The sequence below is a fragment of the Garra rufa genome, chromosome 10 (genome assembly GCF_049309525.1).
Source record: "Garra rufa chromosome 10, GarRuf1.0, whole genome shotgun sequence".
Classification (NCBI taxonomy): domain Eukaryota; kingdom Metazoa; phylum Chordata; class Actinopteri; order Cypriniformes; family Cyprinidae; genus Garra; species Garra rufa.
Window position 1 is genome coordinate 44,980,765 of NC_133370.1, and position 12,489 is coordinate 44,993,253.

Genomic DNA, 12,489 nt, shown 5'->3' on the forward strand with positions numbered 1-12,489 from the left:
AAGAGAATATAAGAGATATAGTAATGAATAAAAACAAAATTACATTTTTACATGGTAAATGTTTTACTGACAAATTGTAGCCTATAACAAAATCTCAAATGCTTTCATTTAACATTAAAAATGGATTATATCAAGAAACTATGTTTAGAAAATATTTGTATGTATTGTATTAATAATTTATACAATTTAAATATTTTAACATTTTAACATTCTTTCTTTTCTTTTTTTTTTTACAATATTATAGAATCTGACTTGAAAATTAATCATTTTTAATTCTTTAAAGCCCAGGTTATTTACATTTATATTTAATCATTTAGCAGACGCTTTTATCCAAAGCAATGGAAGCAATCAAAATCAATAAAAGAGCAGTGCTATGACAAGTCACAGATTAGCTTAATGCAATATATGTAGCAAGGTTTATTTAATTATATAGTAAATAAATAAAAAAATGAATACAACAGAAAAATAATAGAGCAAGCTAGTGTTTTTTTTTGTTAATTGTTTAATAAATAAAAAGAAAAAAGATAGAAAAGATAGAGTTTTTTTAAAGAATAGACATAGAATAGAGAGTGCTAGAGTTAGAGGGTCAAATATTACATCAAAAGAGTACATATTTAATAATAATAATAATTTATTAATAATAATATAAATAATAATTATTATATATTATATTATTATTATTTTTCAACACTAATCATCATGTGTGTTAAAATCCAGTTCTCTGAAAATATTTTAATTATACAGTACATGCAAATTTTCTATTATCATGCACTTTAAAATAATAATAATATTTATTATTATAACTTTATAATAATAATAATATTTATAATTATGTTGAGAAATAATAATAATAATAATAATAATAATTATTATTATTATTATTATTATATTTCTATTTCCCAACAGTAATTATCATGCGTGTTAAAATCTAATTTTCTGAAAATATTTTAATTATACAGTACATGGCAATTTTCTTTTCTTTTACTTTAAAATAATAATAATATTTATTATTGTTACTTTAAAATAACCACAATAATAATAATAATAATAATAATTTAATATTATGTTGAGAAATAATAATAATAATAATAATTATTATTATTATTATTATTATTATTATTATTTTCCAACACTAATCATCATGTGTTAAAATTTTCTTAAAATATTTTAATTATACAGTATATGGCAGTTGTCTATTATAATGTACTTTAAAATAATAATAATAATATTTATTATTATTATTTCTTAACACTAATCATCATGCATGTTAAAAGCCAGTTTTCTAAAAAAAAACTGTTTTAATTACACAGTACATGGTAATTTTATATTATCATTACTTTAAAATAACAACAACAACAACAACAACAACAATAGTAATAATATTAATAATAATTATTATTACTATTATTTCCCAACACTAATCATCATGTGTGTTTAAGATTTTAATTGTGCTGACGTAATGATTGAATATTTAAATGTTGAACAAATCTCTATTGAATGATCATTTTAGATGCATCTGATCATTTTCAACTGTCCTTTATGCCATTTATTTCCGTTTTAAAAAATCTGAGTAATTTTTATTTTCTGTTGATTATATTTGTTATTACATAAATATTAAAAATAATAAAGTTGATGTTTACTTTTTTACTTTTTAATGTTTTTTTTATTTTATGTTTCATTATACCTTTTATTTTATTTATTATTTCATTGTATTAAAATGTATTAACAGCAACATTCATGCTTCAATTAAGTGTCGCACATGAATCGCGTCATCACATCACTATGAGCCACACTACGCCTCTCTACCTATTTATTTCTATGATGAACACTCTCAGACAGTTTAGTTTTACATGAAGCGACTGCCGCGCAGTGTGGAAGACATCTCAGTTCAGCTGAAAACGTAAAATAATCAATAAGCAGACGAGAAAGACAACTCACAGATTACACTGCATTAACAAAAGCGAGCGCTACGATTGGACCCTATCGTCGCTAGAGGGCGCTATCCTGCAGCTTTTTCACTAAAAACGGGGTTAAGCAAGGTAACCAGACATCTTTACTGAGCAGGCAAACTCTCTCATAAATCTGCCGTAGCTATTTTATACTAATATAAATAAAACGACATATTATATCAGTGCTTTCCAGTGCTCAAAGTAAGCCAGGTGTCAAGTCTGCTTATACTAGGTGTTTCTCAATGTCAAGGATACATCCTTGGCAGGACTGGTCCTTCCAAGTCACTTCCTTCAGAGGCTAGGCGAGGCTCCTCTTAAGCATTCGGAGAACACATAAATGGAACAGGCTAGCAAGTGCACGTTATTGCGTCATTACCTCAGTGAAAGGTCCGCTCTTATCATTCATTTAAAAATAATTACATCCATTTCGTCAAATTGACCCTGCACTGTTTAAACACACTTGACAGTCAAAAAATCAATATGATTAAAAAGGAGTTTATTGATTTAAAAACGATTATATTGCCTGAGTGAACAAAACTGCGTCCATAGCAACGCTCTGTTTTTCATGGCAACCGTGTGCCGTATACTTCGCGGTTGTCTGTTATCTATAAATAACACACCGGAATTCAACCAAGCCATTGTAATAATATTTGATATTTAAAAATATTTATAATTTAACAACTATTTGTTAAAGACTTGTCCTATCTCACAAACAAGTTTATTTTTTAATTTCCCCAACTACACTATTTTTACCCTATTGAGCAGAATGATCCCTTCATTCCCTTCATGACTCCGATAACGTCCGACATTTGTATTTTTGAACAAGATAGCAAAGCTGCACGCATAGGATTGTGGGTGATTTTAGAGCGCGAAGAGCGCGAAGGCTACACCTATGCATCCTTTCCTGTGTATGGGATATTTTTCGAATGAAGGACACAGTCCTTGGTTGAAATTCCGAGGATCCTCGACATTGGAACAGTCCTTCGACGGATGTCGATGACGTAGCATCCTCGAAATTCTGGCTTCCGAGGATCCTTCCTTGACATTGAGAAACGCCTATAGACATTGCGGAAACTTACATCTGTACAGGACATGACAAAACCATCCACTGGTAACGTACTCCACATAAAGTTAATCAACCAATAAAACGAGTGGAAGGCTAATGCTATTGCTAATGAATAGTAGTCCTGGGCTGTATCCGAAATCGCCCCCTATACCCTCAAATAGTGCACTATTTGAGGGGACAGCCATTTTAAGTGGTGTTCGAAACCATAGTGGATGCTCTCGAGTGCATTCCCGACTGAATTCCCGCGTCTCGCCAGACGATGGCGCCAGCAGCTGAATCATCAATCTGTTCATTTTACAACGCGCTGGTCCATGGCGTAATACAGTGTACAACACAGGTACCAATTCGTTGTAAAGTGATTATTAATTTTTTTAACCAGGGTTTATACGTAAATTCCTTGACATAGTTAAAGATAAATCCTTTAATCTTACTACTCGAACTGTCAGTTGTAAATGATTGTTAAACAGCAAGCAATACTATGCAAAAGCGGCAGTCCTTCCGGTGCACTTAGTGTCCGAATTCACTCACTCGTTTTTATTCACTCCTTCAAGTGAACTGTACGAGTGGGCTAATGTAGGGAATAGTCAATGAGGGTATAGGGGGCGATTTCGGATATAGCCCTGGTATAAGGTCAAAAACTGGACGCACAAGGGACGACACTCGTGAATATTAATCAGGTTGGACTGACGTTGCTTAGTAACCTTCCTTGAGTATCCACTCACGTACCCTGATTAATATTCATGACCAAAACCGCAGCATTAGTAGGATTCGTACATTCACCGCTGAGCCGCATTTGAACGTTTTAATTCCTTGGTAATTTCATAACATATTTCATATCTTCACCGTCTAAATCCACATGTATCAGAGCCTCCTCCCTGACACGGAAATAAAAGTTCGCTCAAGTAGGCCCAGTAAAACGCGCAAAGAAAATATCCGTTAATACAACCACAAACGATTCTGATTGGTTAGTAGCTTCTACGTTGATTATAGTAACACGCATCACGTGACACTTTACAGTATGTATTGCAAAAATTAAATATAAACACAGGCTTTTGTGAATGTGTTTGTGTTACATTTTTTGGAATGAGCTAGCTAAATGTTTCATTCACAAGTGTACTTTTTTGGGTAAGAACCCAATACTATACATTTTTTCTGGTTGTTTTGTCTTTAATAGGCATAACCCTGTATATTTTCTCCCTCTGTTTATGTTATTTATTTTGTTTTATGTCCTCTATTGTTTTTGAGGTTGTTGTGGTTATGTGCTTGTTGTTAAGTGTTTTGGCAACAATTAAATAAAATAAAAAAATATATAAATAATGTATATATATATATATATATATATATATATATATATATATATATATAAGGCTCTGATTTAGTAATAATCACCCTAAACTGATTTACATTTATTTTGACATTGCACTGAATTTGATATTGTTGGTAAATACAGATATTTATTAATACGTATATTTAGCGTCCGCTGTATTGTGAAAATGTATTTTTTTTAGCTTAAAAAATCATAGATTTTAGTCGCTAGATTTTTTAAAACCAATTTTGTATACATTACATACACATGAACGTAAAATAAACCCACCTATACCCATGAATATTTGTGAGATTTACAAAATATTCATATAAATGATTTATGTGTTTTATTTAAGATTTAGTTTTTTAAAATGTATTTTTATTCCACTTTCCGTCGTTCTTTATATATATATATATATATATATATATATATATATATATATATATATATATATATATATACATACATATACATATACATATACATATACTTATATATACTTTTAATAATACTTAGTAAAAACAAACAAACTAACTAACGTTTCATGTGCAGATGTCGATTTTCGGCCATTCCACGTCTGCTGTATGGCTGTGTGTTGACACTTCCGCTATCCAATCATACGCCGAATAAGAAATGCCGAGTCGTAAGCCCCGCCCCCTTTGACTTCCCTGTGTTTTCCGATCTACCGGGTTGCATTTCTCAGTGTAGCACTGACTTGGCTCGCAGAGCGCCACCCATCCTCCCGTATTTAAACTCCTGTCTCTGTTCACCTTTGCATTTGGACGCGCATCCTCTTCATCCAGCAGCCGCCCGAGCGTCTCAGTAGCCGGAACCGTGGGCTTTATAGGGCAATGATCTCACCGGAGCTTAATTTTAATTTATTTACGAGTGACCTTTCTCATTATCTCAAAAACCAAGTTAAAGTCGGGCTATTCGGCTCTGGGGTTGGACTATCAGTGGTGCTCGGTTTCAGCGCCGCTTATGCCTGCTACTACCTGATCTCTGTGGCCAAGGTAAGGTGACTGTACATCCGAGTCGGTACTGTCCACATCTGTATACAAATGAATAGCGTGAGTCGGATGCTCGTGCACGCGATTGGGTCACATTTGCAGCGGTTGCCGGGGCCAATCAGTGCACGAGAACTGCCGGCTAATGATGTCATAATGCAAGCCGCTGTATGACGTCATTTATGGTCCTGTCAGTATAATTATTTTCACTCAGTCCGCATGATGTAGGCCTACACGTGTGCAAAGCGGATTTTAATGCGGCTTTAAATATGCATTAAAGCTTTCATCTGTCAAAAGAATTCATGTTTACTCTCTTGCAGGCATGTTGAAACATATAGACAGAATGGTGCACAGAAATATAGACTAAAACAATATAAAGATCAATTATTTAGCAAACTATTCAATTAAGTCACTTGGGACTTAGGTGCTAAAGGTGCTAAAGTTTCTTAAAGATTGATCTAACAATGTTTTGCATTTGTATATGTCAAAATTGTATTCTCTTTTTATTGTAATAAAACAATACAATACACTTATATTTGTATTATTTGTGTTATTTGTTAAATATGATGATGGATTATTTATTTACATTTAATAATAATAATTATTATTATTATTGTTATAAGTATTATATTTATATATTAATATATATTTTATATGATTATTATTATTATTATTATTATTATTATATTTAGTTATATTATTTAATCATATAGAATCTTAATGTATATAAAAATATGTATTGTATATTATAATTTCTGTGATGATTGTTATTATACATTTAAAAACATAGTTTAAATCTTCAATATCAGGATTAATTGTTTTATTAACCTTTATGATTTTACTGTGAAAGCAGACAGCATTAGATCATATTAAATAATTATTAAAAATAAATAAAAATAAATGTTTGTCAAATCAGTGTTCAAATTTTCACCACACAAACCAAAACACTGATTAATATTTAAATACTGATGGACATAAACATTTAGAAGGACAAAAAAATAACAAATATATCTGAATGGCACACAGAAATATAAACTAAAACAATATAAAGATAAATTATTTAGCAAACTATTACATTAAGTCACTTAGGACTTGTGGTGCTAAAGTTTCTTAAAGATTAATCTAAAAATGTTTTGTATTTGTATATGTCAAAATTGTATTTTTATTTTTACTATAATAAAAGAATACAATACACTTATACATTTATATAATTTTAATTTATAAAAATTGTATAAAAAATATAAAATTATTTGTATTAATTATTAATATTATATTATTATTATGTATTCACATTTACCAATTATTAATATATATTTTATATAAATATATTTTTAATTTAGTTATATATATATATAAAGTTAAAGTAAATTAAACTAAAGTTTCTTTAAGATTAATCTAAAAATGTTTTGTATTTGCATATCGTATTTGCAATTTTATTTTATTTATATTATATAATAAAACAAATATACAATTATTTGTATTATTTATAAATATTGTTTATTTAATTTTTTTTTTTTAAATTAATAATATATTGTAATTATATATTCTGGTTGTTATATTACATTATTAGTATGAATATAAGTTATATTCATTAAATAAAACAAAATTGTAATAAAATTAATAAATATGGATTGTATATTATGATTACAATGATGGTTGTTATTAAACATTTATTAAAGGGTAGTTTAAACTATTCAGCATCAGGATTGTATGTTTTAAAATTTAAATAAAAAAATAAAAATAAATATTTATTAAATTCACACAGAACAAAACACTTTAATGTTTAAATACTGATGGACATAAACGTTTAGTAGAGCAAAAATAAACAGACATAAATACAAACAATGTAGCAAACTATTAAAATGACTACTTGAGGTACTAAAGTTTCTTTAAGATTAATCTAAAAATGTTTTGTATTTGCATATCGTATTTGCAATTTTATTTTATTTATAAATAATAAAACAGTAAAATACATTTATAATATAATATACAATTATTTGTATTATTTATTCATATTATTTATTAAATTTTTTAAATTAATTATATATTACATTGTAATTATATATTCTGCTTGTTATTATATTATATTTATTTAATAAAACAAAATTGTAATAAAATTAACAAATATGGATTGTATATTATGATTACAATGATGATTGTTATTAAACATTTATTTAAGAAGTAGTTTAAATTAATTAATAGTTAAAATTTTAATTTAAAAGAGGAATTAATAGTTTGGCTATTTTTCTTTTTAACAAATATTTTAAAAAAATGTACTAGTTTTGTGTTCCGAGATAAAAAACAATTTGTTTGCTCTTTGTTTTGCAGAAACCCATACTGATAGCTGGAGGACAGAAGTTTCATGAGTTCCTGAGGGACAAATGCCCCGTGGTCTCAGAGACGTATTACCCCACGTTCTGGTGCTGGGAGAGCCGGGTGCAAACGCTGCTCAGACCCTTCGTGACGGCGAAGCCCTGGGTTAATTACAGAAAGTGAGTGCATTTAGCTCTGTCAAAGTGTTCTGTGTGCCACTGTTTAACTCTGCAATGCCCATAAATGCTTTCAAAGAAATGCACAATTAATGTTAATGGATGAATTACTCTGGCATCTTTAGAAATCAAACATGTTCAAAGGCTTAATGTCAGAGGAAGTGGTTGCTAAGTGTTTACGTAGTGGCAGGAAATGAACGTTTTGTCTCTGAACTTTGGTGAGGACACATTGTATGTAAGCTACTGTGTTTAAATATTAGTAGTAGACATACTACATATTTGCCATTGGGGTTCATTAACAGTCCACAGGTGTAAGGAAGGTTAACAGGGTTTCCGCGGGGTCTTAAAAAGTCTTAAAAAGTCTAAAATTTAAAAATCAAAATTTTAGGCCTTAAAAAGTCTTAAATTAGCTGTTCTAGGTCTTAAATAATTTTACACAGGTCTTATTTTTCCGATGTCCATGTAACGCTACCTCTAATGCTCATTTAAATTCTCTTTCTGTTGTTTCCGTGGTGTTGTAGTTCTTTATTTCACTATTCCAAATATAATTAGCTGAATTTAAACTACAAATGAGACCAGCATGCAATAGCCAATCAGCTTTCTGTTATTGGCGCGAGTCTCTCTCGGATTGTACCGCAGAAATCAAATGGATTTAATTTTTTAGCTATGAGGAAGTGCAAGTTTAGCGATACTGGGCTTGGAAAAACTGAATATAGGGCTTGGCTAAGGCCAGTTGCTAACAACTGTAGATTTTTTTTCCCTCTGTGGAAGTTACTGCGTCTTCAGACAGAATCGCAGTATTTATATAACATTTCTAAGATATATATTTATAAATCAATAAATGTATTTAAAACATTAATCTCACTTTTAATTTTGCAGTGTAAATTATGTAATCTCACTGCTAACAGACATTTAGAATTTATTGATAAATTCATAAAATAAATTTCAAAGGTACGCATACATTTCAAAAGTAAAAAAAAAAAATCGCTTCAGAATTTTTTTTTTTTACATCAGATATTTCTAGTGGTACTTTTATGGGGATATTTTGTGTGGAATAGTATCTGCTGATATGGAAAGTTCACTGTATATCGTAGTAATAAATTTAATTTATGACAGCCATGAAATTTTGTTTACTTTTTACATTAAACACATTAAGTATCACATGCATGTAATATAATATCTATTTCCATTACAGGTTTAGGTCTTAAATTTCATATAAGGTGGTATTAAAAAGGTCTTAAAAAGTCTTAAATTTAACTTGTTCATATCTGCAGAAACCCTGGTTAAGCAACAATAGCAGTCGGTCTCCTTCTGAAGTTAATTTGGCCAAAGGCTGAGTCTCTTTATCCTGTAGGATGCATTTATGCTGAAGTCGCCACCATTTCTCCACTTGAATGCCTTCTTTAACATATAAAAGTGCCCTTGGTAGATGATCAGAGAGCGTCTTTCTGCATTCATTTCATTGATTGTCTGATGCAGTAGGAGAGCTCTAATGTTCAGAGGACTCCTGTTCTCAGCAGTATAAAGAGAGATGGAGAGAGTGCAGCTTATATCAGCTTTCCTCTTCTGATGATTGCATGTTATGGGAATCAATACAATGATGCAAGTTAAGCGAGCAAGTATAGAAGGTCATATTTCACTCCATAATCAAAAGTGAAAAATGTAATTATATTTTTAGATATATTTTTAGGAGCGATACAAATGTAACCAGTGTGTATAAAGAAATTAATAGTACTTTAAAAAAAATTTTAAATCATGCATACTTGCTTGAGCCAAATGAGTAGCCTAATAAAAGTTATTATTTTAAATATTTGAATATTTTTTTTTTTTAAATACTTCATTTTAATTTTCACATTATTTAAAAAAAAAATCTATTTTTTATCATTTTAATATGAGAGACAAATCTACAGTAATTGCTTGGAAAGTGTTGAAAAAAACCTTTACGTTTAATTATTTTCTTTATGCAAAAATGTCATACCTTCTTCTTTTGATTTTGGAGTGAAAGATAATCGAGATATTATTTGTTTTGTTTTTTTGTGAGATCTACCCTTTAGATTAAAAAATGGATAGATGAAATTAAAAATAAATGCTCATTTTGTATTTTATTATAGATTGTTTATTTGTTAGATGTATGTTATTGATCATGTTGCATAAAATATTTTTACTTTGGAATTTTTAATTAAAATGTAAAAACAACAGACATTTAGTCATGTTTCAGTATTAAATTATTCAAATTTAATGTAAAAAGTCTATTTATTATAAATAATATATTATGTATTTTTCAATAATATATTTTTACAAGTCAGCATGAAATGAAAATACATGGTCATTTTATATTTTATTATATTACATGTTTTGTATATTTATATCTATTTTTTAGATGTATTGATCATATTGCAAAAACCTTTTTTTTTTGTACTTTGGAATATTTAATTAAAATGTAAAAACTTGACCTTCCTGTGAAACAACAGACATTTAGTTTTGCTTCAGTATTACAGTATTCAAATTGAGTTAAAAATGTATATTTATTATATATAATATTATATATTTTTAAGTCAACATGAAATTAAATACATGGACATTTTATATTTTATTATATATTCAGTATATTTATATATATTTTCTAGATGTATGTTATACATTGCATAATGCAAAAATAAATTGTTGTAGTTTTTTTGTAATAACTTAAGATTCCTGTGAAATAATACATTTAGTCATGCTTCAGTATTAAAGTATTAAAATTGAGTAGTTATTTATATATATATATATATTAGGGCTGGGCGATTTGGCCTAAAATCAAAATCTCGATTAATTGAACATTTTAACCCGATTACGATTAATGAACGATTATTTTATTCATTAATAAAATTATATTTAATTATATTTAAATAATATTTATTTTTTTGCCCTCATAGTTCACTGACAAGTTTTGTACAGTAAATATGCTCACATATTACAAGTGAGAGATTTTTGAATGAAGGGTGCACACACTATCTACTATCTATGATTATTTATTGAACATCAGTGTTGAACAACTGAAATTAAAGCACACATTGCTTAAAACGAAAAGTCATATTTTTCTTAAATTAGTGAAAATAAATAACTTGCACTTTTGGAAACAAAATAAATTATTTATAAAATAATAATAAATATTAAAATTAGAAAATAAGCAGTATCTCTTCTAAATAAAATTAATTGTATATCCTGTAAATACTTTTTACTGTATAAATACTGCGTAACGTAACGGAGCGGGGTCACCTGACTCCACACGCAGTAATGTTTTTAAAGGGAAAGTAATTGAAATAATTGACCTGGAAAAATTTGATCGATTATAGGTTCTGAATGTCGATTTCGATTACTTTTCGATTAATCGCCCAGCCCTAATATATATATATATATATATATATATATATATATATATATATATATATGTAAGGGATAATCAACGGTTTGCCATGCGTTAAAGGATTTTAAATGCACGACGTGGAGGCTAATAACCGCCCGACGCGAAGTGGAGGGTGGTTGCCTCTGCGAAGTGCATTTTAAATCCTTTAACGCATGGCAAGCCGTTGATTATCCCGCTTATTCCATGGTTATAAACAAATTAAAACTAGGATTGATATTTGCAGCGCAAAATTTGACTGAATGAATAAAAAAGACGGTTATAGGCTGTATGCACGGCGGTGAATGACGTACTTCCGGTGGAATATAAGGATGCTGGATTACTTCCGTTCCGGCGCGATTGTAGAGTGTTGTGTACTATTTTTTCTAATAACTTGTATTGTCTTCTATACTACGGTAACGTTAGTCACAAAAACAGACTCCACTCATATTGTTGATGCTTATTTGCTTTATTATATTAAATAAACATATAAAATGACATCTAAACGTATGAAAGTATCTTTTCAAAGACGGGAGGACAGCCCCTCTAGCCACCACTGCTGTGTGCCGCAGTGTACAGCATCTGCTAAATTTAACACTTTTCTAAGTTTCCACGCGTTTCCTAAAGAATGTGTGATTATAAAACCAACTTTGCCGCCTTGTATCTCCATTACCACTGTTTCAGCTATAATTAGCAGTGATAATGCAGTGCTATTCATCTGTCGTAGAACTGCATTACATTTTTTATTCTTATTATTTTGTACAATAATCATCCATACTAGCTAAGATAACAGCTGTGGTTATCCAAGCTGAACAGTGGTAACGTTAGAAAAGTAAAAACTGAACTGGACTGAACATGTCCAACAGAACGTTGAACGTCACTTTTAAGCTACTCTACTCTCAGTTGGTGTGGAGTCTCTGCTTTCCTCATAGAGCGGTAGCAGTGAGCGTTCACTGAGATCTCATTTGTGGCCCTGATTTTACCTGACACTTTCAGACAAAATTACAAACACGCCTGCTGCTGGACGAATCGTAAAAAAATAATAGCAGTTCAGTTCAGGCGGTTCAGGTTAGCTGAATTTACCTTCATAATTGCACAGATACGAAGACACATAAAACTTGAAACCTTTCTCAAGTTTGCTCTGTGGCGTTGTACTGCACATCAGTGATTGTACATTTGGGCAACTCTTGCAAACACCGAGTAAAATTCGTCGACTCTGCCATAATCGCGTTTTTCTCCGCTTCAAACCTCTCCAACCGGAAACGGAATAGCAGCCTTGCGTCAAACGCG

At 29.7% G+C, this 12,489-nt stretch overlaps 1 protein-coding gene across 1 annotated transcript in view; it reads left to right on the forward strand.

The window, feature by feature from the left end:
• The first annotated feature begins 4,994 nt into the window (after nucleotides 1-4,994).
• The window catches only part of abhd3 (abhydrolase domain containing 3, phospholipase), a 31,864-nt gene continuing 24,369 nt past the window's right edge, over nucleotides 4,995-12,489 (forward strand). Inside the window, exons 1-2 of the mRNA XM_073849014.1 lie at nucleotides 4,995-5,334; nucleotides 7,657-7,820. Coding sequence (XP_073705115.1) covers nucleotides 5,173-5,334; nucleotides 7,657-7,820 — 326 coding nt within the window. The 5' untranslated portion in view covers nucleotides 4,995-5,172. The remainder of the gene's footprint in view (nucleotides 5,335-7,656; nucleotides 7,821-12,489) is intronic.